Here is a 21,837-nt window from a genome sequence, read left to right as displayed (position 1 = left end):
CGGGTTTGATTTCTTTCAGGACCTATACAGTTCTTGCAAGGACTCGCAGACAATAGAGAAAACACTGCATGCACACACCACTGGGTAGAAAGATGTAAGTGTTAATTATCTTGTCATTTGGGGCTGCTTTTATACGCCTCTGTATAGTTACTTGACTCTTATGTATCATTTCTTTAAGATTTTTTATAGACCACTGAGCATCTAAAGAAAAAGAGAATTAGGGGGATGGTATAGCAAAAGACATAGAATAGAATTCTTTCTTTTAAAGTAAAATAAATGTCCATGGAAAGTTTCTTGACAGACAAATTACTGACAATCAGAAATGAAACATTAAAACTCTAAATCGATGAACCTCAGTGGTTCCACAATATATGGAGAAATAAAATTCAGTGGGATAATGGTTATTGGAGGCACCGTCAGGCCCTACAAATGTTGGCTTCGAGCTGATCATAAGTCTGAAAGGCTATTACCAATATCAAATGGCTTTTCAGATATGGTACAGGCTCTCCGGAACCCCTTTGGCATGGTTAACAAACTCTATTAGGTTTCCACCCTTTCATTAAGGGATCTCACCACCTCTTAGCCTTAACTGAAAGCCAGCTCTCTGCCAAGGACACCAATTCGCCTATCGTTCTCTCAAGAAGAAGCTGCTCATTCTTCTAAGGAAAATGTACTTCAGAATCAGCGCACGACATGGGCATCTTCCTTCCTCCCCAGTGCTTCTCCTAGACCATCACTCCTCTTCCTCTAGGCTCATATATTTTAGCCTTAACACCTGCATTCCTCTTTATCTTTTAGCTCTGACTAAATGCAGTCATGTAGTCATTCCCAAGCATTCACCAGACTTTGTTGTTAAACTGATGACATTGGTTGGTTCACCCACTCCAAAGCCCTGTTCTTCATTTTCTTTATATCAGAATGAGGTTCTACTCTTTCCTCAAGACTTGGAAATGGATGACTTTATACCCAATATTAAAAATCAATTTTGATGGGTCTAGCCAATCATTATGATTAGCTGGTCTCTCGACTTTGGTTGGTCAGAATTCCAATGTCTCCTAGCACTCTGGGGCCTCTGGCATTCCTAGTCAGCTCACAGATCCTAGGTGGCTATTCTCTGCCAGGCCTTAGTTTACTCTGCGCATGGCAACTTAGTTTTTAACCAAAGACTCAAGGGCTCTCCGATGTAGACTTCTAGAGCTAAACAATCCCTTGCTCTCGTATCTTGCCCCACAAATCCCAGCTGCCTCACCAGCCCTGGGGCCAATCTCTGTTTTTTGTTTTGTTTTGTTTTTTTCTGTGTAAAACCCTGCTTTTGAATTTGGGCTCTACTTTCCTGTGCAGCTGTTCAGATAGTCCCTCTAGACAGAAAATGAGTGTGAATGTCAAGTTTACGTTATGCATTTCCGCTTTCTGAAAGATCACAGCTTTGTGCCGTCTACTGCCCAATACATGAAAAGAATTTATCCGGTTTTACAGTTGTTTATGGCAGAAAGGTAACATTGATACCTGTTACTCTGTGGTGACTGAAACTGGAAGTCTTTAGTAAGTAATTAATTAAAAACAGCATAGCCAATAAAACCTTAATTTCTAGCCATCAAAAGTCAACCAAGGGAAACCAACAGGCAGTAAAAACAAAAACAAAAAAAAAACGGGGAAGAAGTATTAGCCGACTTTTAGAATTTTCCACTGATTTTCTTTGAATCAGAAAAAAAATCTCAAGTTTTCATAGCATTTTTGTTCATTTTCATTTCTCACTGATGGCACAATGAACACCAGAACACTCTTTATTTCTTCCTCCTCTTTCCTAACCAGAACTAAGTTTGTGTTCAACTCCAAGGGGATGATTTATGATGACTCAACTATCCCAATAACGATGGCCCTCTGTCACTTTGCCAGATAATCTCAGAGCCTCCCTTAGAGCTGGAGGTGATCACGTAATTGTTCTATTACCAATGAGACAGACAGGGAAGTTTGTTAGGGGTCTCCTGAAAAGGTTTTAATTTTTTTAATAAAAGGAATAGGTGACACTGGCCTCTTTTTCCTGTCTTGAATGTAAGTCTCCTTCTCTTCTTTTTTTTTTAATTGAAGTATAGCTGACATACAATATTATATTAGTTTCAGGTGTACAACATAGTGATTAGACAATTATATGCGTTACAAAATGCTCACCACAAGTGTAGTTATACCATGCCACCATATGAAGTTACTACAGCATTGACTATACTCCCTAAGCTCTAATTTTCACCTCTGTCACTTTCTTATTTTTTAAGTAGAATTTTGTACCTCTTGATCCCCATCACCTATTTTGTCCATCCCTGACCCTCCCTCTGGGAATCACCAGTTTGTTTTCTGTATTTATGAGTCTATTTCTGGTTTTTTGTTTTATTTTTTAGATTCCACATAAGTGAACACATGTTATTTATCTTTTTCTTTTTGACTTTTTTTCACTTAGCATAATACTCTCTAGGTCCATCCACGTTGTTGTGAATGGCAAGATTTCAGTCTTTTTTGTGGCTGAGTAATATTCCATTGTAGATACATATCACATCTTCTTTTTCCATTCATCTATCTGTGGACACTTAGGTTGTTTCCATATTTTGGCTATTGTAAGCAATGCTGCATTAAACACAGGGGTGCATATATCTTTTCAAATTAGTGTTTCTGTTTTCTTCGGGTAAATTCTTAGAAGCAGAATTACTGGGTCATATGGCATTTCTGTTTTTATTTTATTGAGGGAATGTCAGTCTCTTCTGACTATAATATAATATGAGAAGGAATAATATGTATGAAGAAGAAAAGTCCACGCTCTAAGTACGGCAGAGGAGAGGGAACAAAAAAGCCTAGGTCCTCTAAATGCCGTATAATTTCATTCATCTGTGGAATCTAAAAAACAAAACAAATGAATGAACAAACAAAAAGCAGAATCAGACCTATAAATACAGAGAACAATCTGATGGTTGCCAGAGGGAGAGGGGGTGGGAGGATGGGCAAAGGGGTGAAAGGGAGTGGGAGATACAGGTTTCCAGTTAAAGAGTGAAAAGCCATGGGAATAAAAGGCACAGCATAGGAATACAGTCAACAATATTGTTAACAGCATTGCATGGTGACAGATGGGAGCTGCACTCATGGTGAGCACAGCATAAGGTATAGAGCAGCTGAATTGCTATGTTGTACACCCGAAACTAATGTAACATTGTGTCAACTGTACTAAAAAAAAAAAAAAGCCCAAGTCCTTGATGACATCACTGAGCAACTAAATCAATATAGCAACTCATTGTCTCCAAGGAAAATAAAACTTTTTTTTTTTTTTTAAAGATTTTATTTATTTATTTAGCAGAGATAGAGACAGCCAGCGAGAGAGGGAACACAAGCAGGGGGAGTGGGAGAGGAAGAAGCAGGCTCACAGCAGAGGAGCCCGATGTGGGGCTCGAACCCAGAACGCTGGGATCACGCCCTGAGCCGAAGGCAGACGCTTAACCGCTGTGCCACCCAGGTGCCCCAATAAAACCTATTTTTAAACCACTCTGTCAAACATTTTCTGATTCTACCTGTAATAGAAACATCTCTGACTGATAAACGCACACACATTTGTTCTTTAGATGAAAAAAAGTTTGCAGATAAGATGTAAAATAGTTTTAAAATACAAAACAAGTGGCTGGAAACTGCATTCTTTTGAAGTCTTTGGATGAATCACGTTTTCTTTGGTGTGTATGAAATGCACGTCTGCCTTACATCCCCTCGAGATTGCAAACTTGTTTGTGGCCAGAGATCTCTGTTCCACATAGGGGCCTAGGCACCTCGGGTGTTCAAATTAGCTTGCTAGTAGACTATTTCTACACGCCCTTCAAGTTGTCTCTGTCATCCAGGTATTCGTCAACTCCACCAGGAACAAAGACCCCACAGACCTAACCTTATTTTTTTTTCATAGAACTGAGTACACATGCACAGAAAACAAACAAGCAAAGGGATGGTTCCCCGTCTTACGTTCACATTCTCTGACATCCAAGTTGAACTGCTGTAATGCTCCCAGGGTGAGCTGTCTTACTTCAGCTTCCAGCAAAAGTTGCATCAAGGATGTGGCTAAATGCTTGCAAGCTGACATGCATGCTGTCTGGGCCACCTTTCCCTGAAATGTAAGAGTGTAAATCATCATGTTAATGGACTAAAATGAAATTCCAGCAAAAAGTACAAGAATTTATTTTTCTAGGGATTCCTTTAAGGTTTTCTCCATCATGATATCCTCGCCATTCAATAGTCTTGGATTCGCAGTGCCTGGTGGCAATCATCTTAAATATTACCTTCATCACCATGAGTTATATAGCTATAACATTAAACTAAAATTCATAAAGCACAGCTAGTTCGTCAAGAAGCACTTTTTTTTCCAAATCAACAACAGATAAATGATATTCAAAATCTTAATTAAACTAAAAAGGAATTTTTCTGCAGAGAATAAATTTCAAAAAGTCCCTTCCAAAATTACTATAATTCTTAAAAAACAAATGTAAACACCATTCCTTAATTTATCTAGAAACCAAAATGCTTTATGATTTAACACATAAAAAAATGAAAAGAACAATTAAAATTTCCTGAAAAAAAAATTAAAAGGATGAATTTTGTTTTAAAAACAAAAATGAACACTGAGGGGTGCCTGCTGGCTCCGTTGGTGGAGCAGGCGACTCTTGTTCTCAGGGTCGGGAGTTCAAGCCCCACTTTGGGTGTAGAGATTACTTAAAAAATAAAATAAAATCCCCCCAAAAAGTGTTCCTCATCTACATGGTTCTCTTTGTGCAGTCTGAAGATCCACACTCTGGATGATATAAGACAACAAATGGAAATACTTAAGTTAGGGAGTACTGTACAGGCCAACTGAGAAAGAAGTTACATTATAAACGAAATTCCCGCTAAATGGCTTGCTTTCAGTGAAACCCACTGGAGACTTGGAACAGGTAGCGCACCAAGGAGAGCCAGAGAGGTCAACAGTTAGAAGGGGGGAGGATCAAAGCTGTGAGAAGCCCTGTCTGTGGCTTTTCAACAGCGAGAGCAGGAGTGGAGTGAAGGAATGAGGATAAGACTAAAGCCGATGCCCAGAGACAGCAGGGCAGATCAGAAGTCACAGAAAAGGGTAAGAAACTATCTCGTGGGCATTACCATATGCCCAAGACGTGCTACGCTTAAGCAGCTAACATCGTATGCGATTCCCTTTCGTTCTCAGAATCACCTCAAGAAGTTGGTATTCTTTTTTTCTTGTAGATCAATACACTAAGGTTTTCTGGGAAGTTCAGAAATGTATTTATTTTTCTATTTAAGTTCAATTAGCCAACATGTAAGGAGTTCAGAAAGCTAGACAAACTCATACGCTATTTGGTATTTCTACCCAGTCCTAAATCTGTATCTTTCCGCTACACCCTCACCTAAAAAGCAGTAGTAAATCTTATACTACCCTACACTGAAACACTGAGCAAAAACGGATCCAGATGATAACAAGGTTAATGGGTTATCCAAGACACAGATTAGGCCCACACAGGTAAGATAGTGGCAATTCAGGAGCCAACTCTTCAAATACTCAGTACTGGCTGTGCCCTGCTTTTTAATGTGTAGCCCAACATAATTATCTAGGCCAAGATAGATACTTAAAGAACCCGACAAGCTGAACACAGAGATGTTGTGAAAATCAAAGAGCTAAAAGCCCAATGAAGCTAGAGGCTGAAGAAGATAGCATTTGAAAGGCCTGTTTCGGCGGCCAAAACGGATTGCCAAGGAGAAGCAAAACTGGACTGGTAAAATGAAAATAAGATAGCTTAGAGTCAGAAAGTCCCAATTTTTATTCTCCACCACTTATTGGCTGTGCAACGTGGGGTAAGTTAGTTGATCCTCCTGACTCATTATTCATCTCAAAATAGTAAATGGCTTATTAACCTTAACGTATTAACATGAAACATAGACTTGGCTTTCAAGTCCTGATCAATATATATCAATCACCAAAGCCAAATGCACTTATACGTGATCGTGCGTTATACTACTCTTAACATACTGAGTTATTTAACCGCCCTCCAATTCCACCCTACTTCCCCTCAAGCTCATTATATATTTCCAAACAAAATGATAATTTCAGAAATGAATGTTTTCATTGTTAAATATTTTGCCAGCTCTAGAAAGCATTTTGGAACTTTGCTAATTCACAGTCCACTACCCGTTCCCTTTTTCACTTCCGGTTTCCATTACCACCACAGTGTCCATAGGTTTTCTAAGAAAGGATAAACACAGACTCAGGCAATAACAACCAACACAGTATGCAATAAAAATTGGTGGTTACACCCTATTCATGAAGTAATCTTGTTACAAAGCAGATTCTAAGAACACAGCCAAAATCTCTAGGACCGGGTAGGTTTTCCTAAGTCCCATAAAACTGCCTTTTGGATACCTCTAGGAACAGTTTCAAGTCAGCCTAATCACATCTAGGCTGTATCTTATGAAGCTGTAATAGTGCCAGTGTACAATGCACGAGAATAAAGATAGAATGCAAGACAAGATGAAAAATGAGTTAAGAAGTATCACCATATTTTGAACATACAAGGAACCTGGGATGCGTGGTGATTTGAGTCACAAGGTCTGATAAGTAGGTCAACAGGCAACATTAGGTTGCCTCTCAATGCTTCTATATTTATATATTCCTAGACAATCCAAGACAAACACCTAAATGAACTGAAAGTCCACTACCAAAGCACTTAAATAGTTCGCACTTGTTTTCAATCCAGTTACAATTACTTTTTTTTTTTTAAGTTTGGGAAAGGGAGAGGAGTCAACTGGTGAGAAAATTCATGATGTTAATTCAAAGTCAGGCTTCTGACCATAGTGAGAACCGTCACTGGGCATGAGTCAAGACCCATGAAAATACTTTTCTGATTTTCACCATGTAACACTTTGGTAACCAAATCAACTCACACACTTCAAAAATATATCCAGATTCATATTCTCTAATTCAAATTATCCTTTCTACCTCCAATTCTATTTACTGTCTGTCTTCCTTATATCATAATACTTTACACAGAGTGATATACTGAACTGTCATATCGTGCATGTACATTTTCTCGAAGCATATGGTTTGCAAGGAAAGAAACTATGGCGTCCAAATTGTGCAAAGTAGGTACACACTAATACCTAACTTTGTATCTCAGAGGTATCTGATTCTCTTTACAAAAAGGGAAGATATATCCATTGTTTCTTACACAAAGACACAACTAAACTCAATTAAAACAAATGTATAGAGGGGAGCCTGGGTGGCTCAGTTGGTTAAGCATCTGCCTTAGGCTCAGGTCATGATTCCAGGGTCCTGGGATGGAGCCCTGGGTGGGGCTCCCTGCTCAGTGGGGAGCCCGCTTCTCCCTCTCCTTCTGCCCTCTCTCCCACCCCCGTTTCACCCATGCTGGCTTTCTCTCTCTCTCAAATAAATAAACAAAATCTTTTTAAAAAACACGAATGTACAGAAATCTTACAGACTCCTTCAAAGATATACAGAAAGTTCAGTATTCACTACTTTCAATTACAATGTACTTCAATTACACAATACTAAGTGTTATGTCACAGTACACAAGTGAATAGCAGTGAAAAGCTTAGAGAAAGTATCACCATCATCAATTCCAACCACTGTCTCCACCACTATCACCAGAGCAGCTGCTTCAATTTATCGAGCGTCAACTATGTCCAAATGTTTTGAAAATATTCTCACGATTCTCGCAAGAACCCCATGAGGTATTTAATCTTTGATAGATGTGAGGAGAGAGGGGTTAAGCTATTGACTATATCTTGTAAGTGGTGGAGCTAGGATGTGAATCCAGCCCTGTCAGACTCAAAACACTTAACAATCATTTGATCCTGCTTCCCACTAAAGGGACTTTGGTAGCTGCTACGTATTTCTGTTGCTCTGTGACGTGGGAAAAGCGAACGAAGAGGACAAGAAGATACAAATCACACAAATCTGAAAGGCCAGGATACTGAGCGAGAAGTTTTTCCTCCTTTCCCCATCAAAAGAAAGTTGAATTTACAGTAGGTATTGAAAATGGACTCCAACCACAGCTCTCTGTCAACCTCCTGGGATCAGACCCTGAGTCCAGGGTCACCAAGGATCTTGTCTTACTCACTACAAATGGCCAAAGCCAACCTTCTCTTTCTCTGGATAATCTTAGCAAGTTTCAAAGTTAGACAAATGCAGAGTGCCAGGAGCTAAGCTGTGAAAGAGAGCTGTCCTTTCACACCAACTTTCTCTTCTGCTTCTGCTTCCTGAATAACACTCCCTTGCTCACATTTTGGTTTGTCAAATTTTTCTTTCTCAAGTTATTTAATGAATTATTTCACTGTGAAACAGGGAAAAGTTCAGACACAGAAACTCATCTAGCAAGGCAAGTGCAAACTACTCAGAAAGAATGTAAAGCCACCCTATAAATTGTTCCCTCCCTCTGTATACCTGGTGCCTCTGCTTCCTCAACCTTCAACTCTGACCTCTAGTGTAGGCATTTCCTCTAACATGGATCTTTGTCTTACTTCTGCCTGCCCCATGGAACTTGATTTTTTGGAACTTGATTTTTAAGGTCCTTTCCTTCACTGAACAAGGAAGCTACCTTGTTCCTTTTTCCTCAATAGCCCCTAGCTCTGGAGGAGGCCACTTCATTCCAGAACACTAAGCCTCCTATTTCCTTAGGATGGACATTCAATAAGTTACATTCGGAAGAGCTCTGGATCTTCCCATATGTTTCTGTCATCTGGGACCCATGCCTGGAACTTTGGTTCCCATGTGCTGCAGAAATCCCACAGCAAATTTTTACTTCAGAATTATACTTAAACTACCTTAAAAATCACACATCCTCCCCAAGTAGACTTTCCCACAACTGAATTCATGTCTTACAATCCTGTCCAAAGAACATTTTTAAATTCAATTAGAGAATCTGTATAAATATTCACTCATAAAATCACACATAAATCCCCGTTCTAGACAAACAAAATTCCCCAAGAGCTAAAAAAAAAAAAAAATGAGGCCCAAGGACGACAGTCAAAATATCCTGGACACCACATGCAGTGTTATTTGAGCCATCGGTAGAGCCTACAATGAGATGGTGAACACTCTGAAATCAAAAATAGAAAACCGTAACAAAAAATAAAAGAAAACAACCCCTATCTCACTTGTCATGAAAAAATTAAGAAGTCCAAAGAGAAAAGCCTAGTCCAAAGAAAACTGGGAATATACACTCAGGATGTGGATGGAAGAAGAAGTCAGAGGAGGATTTACTAGATGCTGTAAACCTGGTTCCGAGACTTATCCATTTGCTTCACTCTCTTATTCTCAGTCACCCTTTAAGAAACACAAGAGATCTTTAAAAAACACTTTTTGCTACGCATGTTTTTATCGAGGTTTAATTACAAACAGTACATGTGCAAATCTTAAGAATATAGCTTGATGACCTTTTCATATGTAAAAACCTATAAAACTGCCATCCAGCTCAAGATACAGAACATTTCCATAAACGCAGAAGTTTCTCGTGCCCTTTTCAAATCAGTAGATCCGTGAACACCACGAGATGACTCTTCTGACTTACAGCGCCGTAGATTAGTTCTGCCTGTTCTTGAACTTCGTATAAAGAGAATCCTACAGTCCTCCTGTGTGCCTAGCTTTTTTCACTCAGCATGTTTTTGAGATTCACCCATGTTATTGAATGTATCTAAAGTCTGTTCCTTTTTATTGCTGAGGAGTATGAATAGATTGCCATTTGTTTATTCATTTTGTTCTACTGGTATGTATTTGGGTTATTTCTATTTGGGGGCTATTACAAATAAAGTCTTTGAGTGGAAATATTCATCTTCCTTGGAAAAATACTTAGGAGTGAGATTGCTAGATCACAGAGTAGTTATATATTTAATTTTATTAGAAAATGTCAAAGTTCTTCAGAGTGATTGGGCCATTTCATACTCCCATGAGCAATTTATGAAAGTTGTTCCATATCCTCTCCAGCACTTGGTATTGTAAGTCTTTTTAATTCATGCTAATTTGCCAATGCATAGTGGTATCTTATTGTAGCCTCCATTTGCATTCCTTCATGAGTCATTCCGTTAAAGCATATTTTCATATGCCTACTGGTCAAATGGATATCCTCTCTTAAAAAGTAGCTGCTCAAGTTTATTGTCCATGTAGGTAGTGAGTGGAGGTAGAGACTGTGAAACATATTCTTATTTATTTTTTAGACATTTTTATTTAAATTCCAGGTAGTCAACATATGGTGTAATATTAGTTTCAATAGAGTGTACCCTATGTTATTCAATATTAGTGTACAATATAGTGATACAGTGTAGGCACCTCTGTTGAAAATCAGACTCCCTATTCTGTTCCCTTGATCTTTTTGTCAAACTTTATACCAATACTTCACTCTCTTACTTACTAAAGCTTTACAGTAAATACAGAAATCAGGCAGCATAAAGTTCTCTAACATTATTCCCCTTTTTCAAAATAGTCTTATTTAATTTTAGATTTTTGAATTTTCATATAAATCTTAAAATCAGCTTATTAGCATCTATACTCATTTCCTTCAAGACTGGTATAGCTGGTACAATTCCACATACATAGAAGGAGTGTTACTTCATTATATGTCATGGATGCCTTAGGGCATTGGGGTTTAATTCTCACCCAGAAGCCTGGTGGTGAAGAGGTGCTTTACGTTAGTTTTAGGAGAACTGACGTTTTAATAATATTGCATCCATAAATACAGTATACCTTTCTATTTAGTTAGATCTTCTTTAATTTTTTTTTTTTGGTAATTTTTTTTTTTTGGTAATGTTTACAGTTTTGAGCACACAAGTTTAGCACATATTTTCTTTGTTATAGAGTATTTCCCGGTTTTTGATGTTGTAAACAATGTTGATTTTTAATTTCAGATTCTAATTCCTCTTTATTAGTACATAGAAACAGACCTGTTTTGGGGCACCTGGGTGGCTCAGTTGGTTAGGTATCTGACTCTTGGGTTTTGGCTCAGGTCATGATCTCAGGGTTGTGAGATGAAGCCCCGAGTAGGGTTCTGCTTGAGAGTCTCTCTCCCTCCTCTTGTGACCCCCCACCCCCCCACCCCTGCTTGTGCTTGTGCTGGTGTGCTCACCCTCTCTCTAAAATAAGTAAATAAACAAAATCTTTTAAAAAAAGAAATAGACCTGTTTTTTGCATAGTGACCTTGTATTGTGATCTTGCTAAACTTATTTTTATTGCCTTTTTAAAAAAACTCCCTTAGAATTTTCTACAAAGAAATGGTGTTATCTTTTTTAAAAAGAAAAAAAATTTTCCTTCTCTGCCCCTTTCAATTAGCATACTTTGTATTTCTTTTACTTGCCATTTTGCATGAACTAGCTCCAACAGGGTGCTGAATTGGAATGTTAAGAGCAGACATACTTGTCTTGTTCCTGATCTTAGAGGTCAAACATTCAGTCTTTTACCATTAAGTAAAATGTTAGCTGTAGGTTTTCATAGATACTCTTTTATTAGATTAAATAAGACTAGAGTTGTCTGCTGAGAAGTTTTTTTTTTTTTGAAAAGGTGTCCATTTTTGCTAAATCCCTTTTCCGCATCTCCTGAGATTCTCTCTCTCTCTCACACACGCACACATTAAATAAGCTTATTTTTAATAAAGAACCTGAATTTATATTTTATAACCTTCCAATGAAGAAACTCCAGACTCTGATTATTTCCCTAGTGAATTCTATCAAGTATTAATGGAAGAAATGAAACCAAGTCTAGACAAAACCTTTCACAAAATAGAGATGGGGAGAAAACATTTCTAAAACGCATTTTATGAGACCAGCACTACCCTGATGGCAAACTCAAAGGCAAAGATGATACAAGAACAGAAAACTATAAACCAACATCCTGCATAAACACACATACACAATTTCAATACAATAGCAAATCAAATCCAGCATCACATAAAAAAGATGATACGTTATGTCTAAGCAGGGTATATTACATAAACATGTCTGTTATTGATTTCTAATTTATTTCTGTTGCAGATGGTAAACAGAGTCGGTAAGAATTTATTCCTTTTATATTTATTGAGACTTGTTTTATGGTGTAGAATGTGCTTTAGCTTAGGGAATGTTGCACGTGCACTAGGAAAAAAATGCTGCTGTTGGTGGTGGAACGTCAAGTCAAGTTGTTTGATATTACAGTTCAAGTCTTCTATAGCCTTACTGGTATTCTGTGTACCTGTTTTACTGGTTACTGAAGGGGTGTTAAAATAGCCAACTATAATTGTGAATCTATTTATCCTTTAAGTTCCGTCAGCTTTTGTTCATGCAGTTGAAGATCTGCTACTGAGTGCAGACACATTAAAATCTCTGCACAATCCTCATTCTCTCCTCTACTTCTGGGTCTCCATGGACAGACATATTACATCTTTTGACTGTGCTCCATCTCTCTTTTATGCCCAATTCAATTTTTAAAAATTAGAAGTAAAATTTGTATTCTTTTTTTTTTTTTTAAAGATTTTATTTATTTATTTGACAGAGAGACAGCCAGCGAGAGAGGGAACACAGCAGGGGGAGTGGGAGAGGAAGAGAAGCAGGCTCCCAGTGGAGGAGCCTGATGTGGGACTCGATCCCGGAATGCTGGGATCATGCCCTGAGCCGAAGGCAGACGCTTAACGACTGCGCTACCCATGTGCCCCGTATTCTTTTTTTCTTTTTTTTTCTCTTTTTTTTTTTTTAAAGATTTTATTTATTTATTCGATAGAGATAGAGACAGCCAGCGAGAGAGGGAACACAAGCAGGGGGAGTGGGAGAGGAAGAAGCAGGCTCATAGCAGAAGAGCCTGATGTGGGGCTCGATCCCATAACGCCAGGATCACGCCCTGAGCCAAAGGCAGACGCTTAACTGCTGTGCCACCCAGGCGCCCCTGTATTCTTTTTTTCTATGTGTTTAAGTTTGGGTGTTTTCCATAGATCTTTGAGTTAACCTATCTTGACTTCTGCTTTGTTGAGTCTGTTGTTAAACATGTTTAATCCATTTTTAAGAGCTCACATTAATAAGCTCTTCACCACAAATCCTGTATTTTGCTATTCTAAAACACATATTTGATTTTTAATATCTGTTCAAATAATTTTTTAATTGTCTTTTCTTTCTTTTGTTTTCTTTAACATATTAATCAGTTATTTTGAAATCTCTGTCTCCTAGCATATCTGGATTATCTAATGATCCGCTTCTACTGACTGTTCTAACTTTTGATTACAGGTCAGTTTTTCTGCTTATTATCATGTTAAGAAACTCTGTTTCATATGCCATATGTTGCGGATAAGATGCTTTAGAGACACTAGATTATTTTATCTTCCTCAGTAGAGTTTTGAGTTTTGCTTAGGCAGGCAGTTAAATTATTAGTGGATCATTTTCATTTTGTCAGGTTTGTTTTTGAAGTTATAGTGGGTCTATTTTAATTTCGTCCTTTATCTTATGAACTTGTCCTTAATCCCTGCAAATGGCTTTACTGATGTTTAAGCTGAAAGGCCATGTGTGCTCATCAGGTCTCTCCATGGGTCCAATCCTCAAGTCTCTGCTGTGCAACTCCAGAATATTTGCTCAGCTATTGAAATTCCAGCAGCTGATGTCTTCTACAGCTCTAGAGTGTGCCCTCTTCATGTGAAGATTAGAAATTAGCCAGGAACTGAAGGGGAGTTTTATAAAGACATTTTGGGGAGCTCTTTCTCTGTGTTTCTTTCTTCTTTGGTATCCTGTTTCTTTGAAACCAATTGTTATTTACATCCCAAGCATTGATCCCTTCATTTTTTTTTATGACAATTCTCTGGTTTTATATTTTGTATATAAATATACAAATATGCAAATATAAATATAAAAATATTTATAACTAGAAAAGAAGTCTGATATGAGCTATGAGATCACAACTAGAACCCAAAAAGAATCTTTTTAATTTACCAATATATATCAACCAGAGAAAACTATACTGGCCATTTAAAGAATTTCTCCTTGGCCAATAATTTCATATGCCCTAGTCTTGATTTCCATTATCATCTTAGCAAACATTTTTGCTTTATAAAGAAAATGCATTCATATATGGGTGTTACGAACTCAAATTCACAATAAAGGATAAAAGGTATAGCCAGTTAATTAGTACACACCCATTACAAAACAACAAAAACATCAGCAAATACTTTGACTTGTATATTCTACCGCCATACACCAAAACAGTGTTAAGAGCAAAAACAAACAAATAGAAAACTATATAAAAGTAAATAGACAAATTACAGATATGTGGTTTAATGAAAACAGACATTAAATACAATGCCCTAGACTGACGTTAATCTTTGCCTCAGTTTTGGCATCTGCAAAATAGGATTGTTATAATGGTTAAATAAAAAGAACTCCTATGTAGCATTTTCCACAGTACCTGGCTTATATTAAGTACTCCGGAAATGTCTTATGATTACCTTAATTTTTATTCCTCTGATCCTGAATATGGAAAATAGTTGACAAGACATTGAGTATATTTGCTTAAAATGTAAGTATTTTATGAGTTCATAATATTTTACTAACCGTTTACACCTTTTATAGAGCCATATGATTTTCTTCTTTTTCACCAAAAAAATTCTGTCATGCAAAAAAGTGGAAAGTGTACTTCCCGTTCTGAAGCAAATCAAGGAGAACACGCGATTAAGTGCTAAATTGAGCAGAATAAACTCCAAGTGCTATATGATTTTAGAAGAAACCGTTATGAGGCCAAAACAGTCAGAGAAGGCTTCACAAAAGTGGTAGGATTTTCTGGGTGACCTTCATTACATCCCAATAACAACAACATGGAAATGTTTTCAAGTGGCTTCCAATTTGAAATGAGGTCATATAAAGTACTCTACAAATAACAATTATTACTACACAAACCTCCATAGAATAAGAAGTCCTCATAATGAGAAATAAAAACTCTTCCTTTCTCTTTCCTCAATTCCTGTTCAGGTTAAAGGTCAACTTCATCAAGTCATCTCATTAACACAGAAATGTCTTTGAAGGTATTCAGTCTTTGCCATGCTTGACATTTCACCAGACTGCAACCAAGATGCCAAAGAATCGGATTCAAATATTAATGAGCAAAAGGTCACAATGAGGTAATCTCCAGAGTTCTATTAGTTCCTGTTTTCTGACCCTATCCAATTCCCCCTCTCTCCTTCTCCCATCCTCTCTTCCCACCTACATTTACAATCACTGGCTTCATTTCAAGATATACCCTCTAAAATGTAGTTTCACTTGAAGTGAATTTCAAGTGGGGGCCTCCCAGATGCTGATTCCCAATCCAAGGGTGATCTGTAAAGGTATCAAGTTAAAATAAAAAGAAGAGAAAGAATCAGCTAAAAACTATATCGAATTTTGATATTTAACTGCTAGATCAAAATTTTTTAAATGGAATGAGAAAGAAAAATAGGAAAAAGAAAGAAGAAAAAAGAAACACTCTCTTTCAAACTTTCCAATAAGCTATTTAATAATGTGACAAAGCAGAGCATATTAAAATATTAACCAAAGCTTCCAGGAAAACCTCTAAAATCTCAATTGTTTATTCAAGACCTTTACAAACCTCATAAAAAATTAAGTGGGCTTGGAAAAAACACACCACAGCCATAGGAGAAAGTTTACAAAACACAATGGTACAGACGCCTGACTGTCTGCCAGCCAGTCGCTTTTAACTTCCACATACAACTTATTACTCAGTTCCTAACTGGTCAATACCCTAAATAAGAGCATTTCTCCTCCCAAACACCTCATTAGCCTGAGTTTCTTTTCTGCTTTTTTGAGCTGACGTATCCTGTAGGTGCTTTGGTTCATTATTTTCTGCCAATACAAATACTTCGTTTCAGAATATTTAAAACCTTAGGTTTCGCCGAGGGAAATCATTTAAGATCTTCTTTACAAAAATTTCATTAGCTCTCTAATTAATCTTACTATAGGAGAACAGTGCCTGAGCCACCATGTCCATTTTATGGTAAGTGGTAGTGAAAACAAGACAGGACTAGAGTGGAAGTGATACATGGAGAAAAGAGCAAAGGGCTTTGGTTCATATTAATTTAGGTTCAAATCCCGGCCCTATCACTTACGTGACCTTTAGGAAAGTTGTTTAATCTCGGTTAGACTTAGCTTGTTCATCAGTAAGGCGGAGATAATGACATCAACCTTGCAGAAATTTATGCAATAAATGGGATAATAGAATATAGAGACCAGTACAGTATCTGGCACATAGGAGGGCCTCAATGAGTGGTGGGTAGTTTATCATAAAATGTTCTTATCTTTGGGAGGAATGTCGCAGATAGTTCAAGGAAATTTTTAAATGAAAATTTATTTGGATCCCAGGCAGAATTAAATATTCCACAATTCCTGAGAGGCGGTTATAGAAAAATTCAACATACAAATTCTAATGTGAGCTGGATTCGATCAACTTTCAGACATGTAGAAATCCACTCTGAGTTACTCCAGTCATAGGAAATTGAGCATGAAATATGAATATTTCACTCAGTCTCAGTTTGGGAGAGCAAATGCTCTTAAACCATTTCCATTCTAAGGAAGCATGCTGCATATTCTCCCCCTCCCCATCCTCTTCCCTTCTGAATGGCCTTACAGGAGCTGTAAAGAGGAAACTTTTCATCACAGTGTATCTGTGGGAAAGCACCAAAATATGTTAACAATTAGAAAAGAGGAAACCTGAAAGACTGCCTTGTTAATAAAGGAACTTACTATCAAAGAACTCATTAAAAGGTAATGAAACCCAATGGCTATTAAAATAAATACCCACTGAATAAAGATTGCCTGGCTAACAGCCCTTCAGTATAGCTTTTTACAAACACTCCCAACAGAAAAGGGCCAGAAAAAGATGAAACACCATAATAATGCTCAAACCAGGATTGAAAAAACTGCATCAAGTTATGCTAAGTAGGAGGTAGAAGCTGCATTAAGCAGAAAGAACGAGTTCTCAACATTTGCTACAACATGGATGGCACTGGAGGAGATAATGCTAAGTGAAATAAGTCAAGCAGAGAAAGACAACTATCATATGATTTCTCTCATCTATGGAACATAAGAACTAGAATGATCAGTAGGGGAAGAAAGGGATAAAGAAAGGGGGGGTAATCAGAAGGGGGAATGAAACATGAGAGTCTATGGACTATGAGAAACAAACTGAGGGCTACAGAGGGGAGGGGGGTGGGGGAATGGGATAGGCCGGTGATGGGTAGTAAGGAGGGCACATATTGCATGGTGCACTGGGTGTTATACGCAACTAATGAATCATCGAGCCTTACATCGGAAACCGGAGATGTACTGTATGGTGACTAACATAATATAATAAAAAATCATTATAAAAAAAAAAAAAAGAAGCTGCATTAAGAAAAATGTTCCTAGAATTCAGAATGTGGGGCAGCAAACATTCTTGAAAAGTCTTCTACCATCTATCCCTTGATCTCAGAGACCCTGAGCATTACATATTACAGAACTAGGCAGCTGTTCCTCTCTACACTTGCTACTCCTGGCCACTAAGAATATGGTTCTCCCTATTCCTGGTGAGTCCCTCAACTACTCCCAGCCACCTAGATTCTTTCTTAAATTTAAGCAGAAGCTGTATATCTTGAAGAGATGGCATAAAGCTATAGTTTAAGGAAAACCGTTGAAGTATAAAACAATCTCAGAGGCACAGTCCCGTCAGCAAAGTAAGAACAAGAACTTGAAGAATCTCTGTAACAGGACATGCTAGAAGTTGACCATTTCTATTGTACTCCACAAGTTTAGAAAATTTTTAGAGAAGCAGACAATAGTCATAGGAAGATAACACCTCCACTCAAAAACTACGTGCAGACTCTGTTAGTTGCCTATTCGTTACCCCTGCTCCCTTCCACGTTAACAAAATAATCCTTGGCAATACAAACAGAATAATTATGTTTCTCAGCCTCTTGTCAGATACAGAAGGCAAATGATTTGAAACCAGAAATATCTTCAGAAACCCTATTGCCTGCTCCCTCCTTTCTGCTGTCTAAATACGGGATGATGGCTAAATTTCTACAGCTACCTTGAAACCTTGAAAAAAAGGTCAAGAGGTTATGAATGCCTTATCCCTGACATTCCTGAGCCTCTGTGTGATAATTTCTGGAGTTGTTATTATGTGAGAAAATACACTCTTAAGTATGAAAACCGCTGAAGTTGATTAGCTGTAATAACTGGTAACTTAAAAGCCAGCAGAATCAGGAAATCTGAGAAGAGATTTACAAGCATATCACTACGCACACAAATCATTTGGGAAAGGGATGAGACTGCCATTAAATGGGGCAGAGAAAAGGATGAAAAGCTGTCTACTCTGTTTTTTGACAAGGATACAATGTGTAAAGAACTATATCTGAGGTCAAATAGGAAGATAAAATACTAGCACATAGCCCAAGTAAAAACGCCACAAGATGAAAAAAAAGGGGGGGAGTATAGCAATCTGTGAAGGTTAATTTTATGTATTAACTTGACTGGGTCACAAGGTACCCAATACATGGTCAAACATTATACTGGGTATGTTTGGGAGAGTATTTTTAGACGAGCTTAAGATTTAAAGCAATAGACTTTAAAGCAGATTCCCTTCCCTAATGTGGGTGGGCCTCATCCAATTAGTTGAAGGCCTGAACAGAACAAAAGGCATATCTTCCTATGAGTAAGAAGGAACTCCTGCCTAAGTGCCTTGAGCTGGAACAGCAGTCTTTCCCAGCCTTCGGACTTGAACTAAAAACAGCTTTTACTAGGTCTCGAGCCTGCAGGTTTTCACTCCAGAACTTACACGAACTTCCTGGGTCTCCAGCTTAACAACCGCAGATCTTAGGACTCCTCAGAAGCCATAATCACACGGTTCAATTCCTATAATAAACCTTTCTCTCTCTCTCTCTCTCTCTCTCTCTCTCACACACACACACCTTATTCGTTCTGTTTCTCTGGAGAATTCTGACTAATATAGCATCTAAAAGACTCACAGAATTCTCAAGCCTCAGAAAATTATATTTTAGAGGATAAAAAGGAAGCTTTCAAGAAATTCGCTGGTATCATTATCTAAAAGATAAAATAAATAATTTCCAGTAAAAGAGGAGCATAAAACAGTAAGGAGAAAATAGTGTGAGGTGAAATAACATGATAAATGCAAAAGTCCACAGGAAATATAAAGAGAAATGGATAAGATAAAAGGGTTATAAGGCTACCAAAAGCACAGAAGCCAAATTGAGTTCTATATGAGAGGGAATAAGTGCAGGATTTATGCTATGGAAAATTAACCAAGTTGTGTGGAAAACAAACATGAGACATTCTCCCAGAACTTGGTATGAAGCTAAAAATGGTAATAGAAAGATGATCAATTTGAACACGGAAGATAAAGTTAGCATCAGGTCAACTGATGTTTGTAAAGGGAAGCCAAGAAAAAAACGAAACATTAAGAATAATCAATATAGAGGTGCCTGGGTGACACAGTCAGTTAAGTGTCTGACTCTTGGTTTCAGCTCAGGTCATGATTTCAGGGTCATGAGACCGAGCCCCACATTGGGCTCTATGCTCAGTGCAGAGTCTGCTTAAGACTCTTTCTCCCTCTCCCTCTGCCCCCCACCCTAAAAAAAATAAATAAAATCTTAAAAAAAAGAATAATCAATGTATCAGGAAAAAATATTTACAGAAAAGTACAAGCACTCAGGTAGAAAATTAGGTTGTTAACCAAAATCAGATTTCTCTACTGCAACATTAAAAGGTAGATGACAGTGGAACAAGTACAGAGTATCAAAGGAAAAAGAGTGACATAAAAAATTATTTTAATCAAGCTAAAAGATAAGAAACCATCGTGAAATATGTGGAAGGCCTCATAAAATATGAAACAAATATCTTTACTTAAAGATATGCATTGTGAAAGCCATGGTCTAAAGCAAGGAAACTAGTTGAAAGTGAGATAAATTTAAAAGTTGTCTTAAAACTGAATGTAAATTTCAGTATTTACTGTTGGAAAAAGACATAATATAGAAAATAATGCTGTAATAATAATAATAGTAATACTCTTGATCTAGAACACTGGAACATACTAAAATTATAGGAGAGGAAGAGGGAGATAATGAAAATGTGTTGATAAACAATTTATATTAAATATGTCACAAATAAAACTTTTCACACTAATTCTAACACTTAGAGAATTATAAGTTAAAGGATATTTTGAAAAAAAATGAAAGGACTTATGTTTTTCTTTTTTTTTAAGATTTTATTTATTTATTTGAGAGAGAGAGAGCATGAGAGGGGGCTAGGTCAAAGGGAGAAGTAGGCTCCCCACTGAGCAGGGTGAGCCCAACGCGGGACTCGATCCTGCAACTCTGGGATCATGACCTGAGCCAAAGGCAGTTGCTTAACCAACTGAGCCACCCAGGTGTCCCGGGGATTTACGTTCTTCAAAGCCCTGAGGATGTGCAAGACTAAAATATATGGCATATGCACCAAAACAAAGGAAACAAAAGTAACTTTAAAAAGAGAAAGAACAAAACTACACACTTATAACCAAATAAACAGCACAATAATTGTATATCATTTAAATTATCTTATTAAAAGACAAAGGTGAGACAAAAAAGTTGATGAAACTGACAGATAAAATAATAGGTAAAGGCATATAAGGAAAAAGCAAATGTAAAAGAAGAGGCAGTCAAGGCAAATGTTACTAAACAGTCATTTCCTAACAGCATTTCTAAAATAAAGATCTCACTGCCACAAGCCCTAACACAACACATAAAATTGCCTGAGAATGCATTAAAAAAACTGTAGAACAGGGAAAGTACCAAAAACCACAGATAGCACAATGATAGTAAAGATCTTGACAGAATACACTGAGACTTTGACAGATCAACCAGAAAAAAATTATCATGGTAAGTGAGGCCTGAGGAGTAATGTGATAACATGGATATATATTGAACCTTGTGTGTTGTGGTCAGGAAATGTCTTCTAATCAGTAAATGGAATAATGTCCAATGCAATCTTAAAGAACTTTTCAGCACTGGTGCTTGAACAAATGGAGAGCCATATGCCTAAACATAAACCTCAACTGTTTTCATCATTCTGCTTTATAGAAGAAAATACCTAAATGGATTGTATACCCCAACAAAAAAAGCCACAGTTACAAATCTTCTAGAAAAAGTACTGAGTTTTTAGAACTCAGAGTATAGGATTTCTTAGGCAGGACACAATGCAAGGCCAAGGATTCGGGATATAGATAAAAATGAATATAGAAACTGAAATAGAACTGGTATCCAGAATACATAAAATACTCTTCCAACTTAATAAGAAGAAAAATAGCCCAATGTAAAATATGGGGAAAAGATTTGAATAGGCACTTGATAAAAGAAGATCCATGAACAGCCAATGAACATATGAAAGGTGCTCCCTAGCAGGAGGTACTGGAGAAATGATAGAACCACAAAAAATGCCAGTACCTACTCATTAGAGTGACTAGAATTAACAAAAAAGATGACAATACCAAATGTTGATAAGAATTTTGAGCAACTGCAACTTTCACACATCGGTTTTTGAAACGTAAAATGGCAGAGCTACCATCAAAGACCATTTGGCACTTTCTTTTTTTTTTTTTTTTTTTTTAAAGATTTTATTTATTTATTTGACAGAGATAGAGACAGCCAGCGACAGAGGGAACACAAGCAGGGGGAGTGGGAGAGGAAGAAGCAGGCTCATAGCGGAGGAGCCTGACGTGGGACTCGATCCCATAACGCCGGGATCACACCCTGAGCCGAAGGCAGACGCTTAACGACTGAGCCACCCAGGCGCCCCCATTTG

General features: G+C 37.5%; 1 protein-coding gene across 2 annotated transcripts in view; it reads right to left on the bottom strand.

The window, feature by feature from the left end:
• EXOC6B (exocyst complex component 6B) overlaps nt 1–21,837 on the bottom strand; it is a 571,132-nt gene that overhangs the window by 173,555 nt on the left and 375,740 nt on the right. For both annotated transcript variants that reach the window (XM_008699988.1, XM_008699990.2), the window contains exon 19: nt 3,985–4,126. In XM_008699988.1, coding sequence (XP_008698210.1) covers nt 3,985–4,126 — 142 coding nt within the window. The remainder of the gene's footprint in view (nt 1–3,984; nt 4,127–21,837) is intronic.

The sequence above is a fragment of the Ursus maritimus genome, unplaced genomic scaffold (assembly GCF_017311325.1).
Source record: "Ursus maritimus isolate PB19 unplaced genomic scaffold, ASM1731132v1 scaffold_6, whole genome shotgun sequence".
Lineage (NCBI taxonomy): Eukaryota > Metazoa > Chordata > Mammalia > Carnivora > Ursidae > Ursus > Ursus maritimus.
The sequence above is the reverse complement of the archived record's forward strand: the minus strand, read 5'-3'. Positions and strand labels throughout refer to the sequence as shown.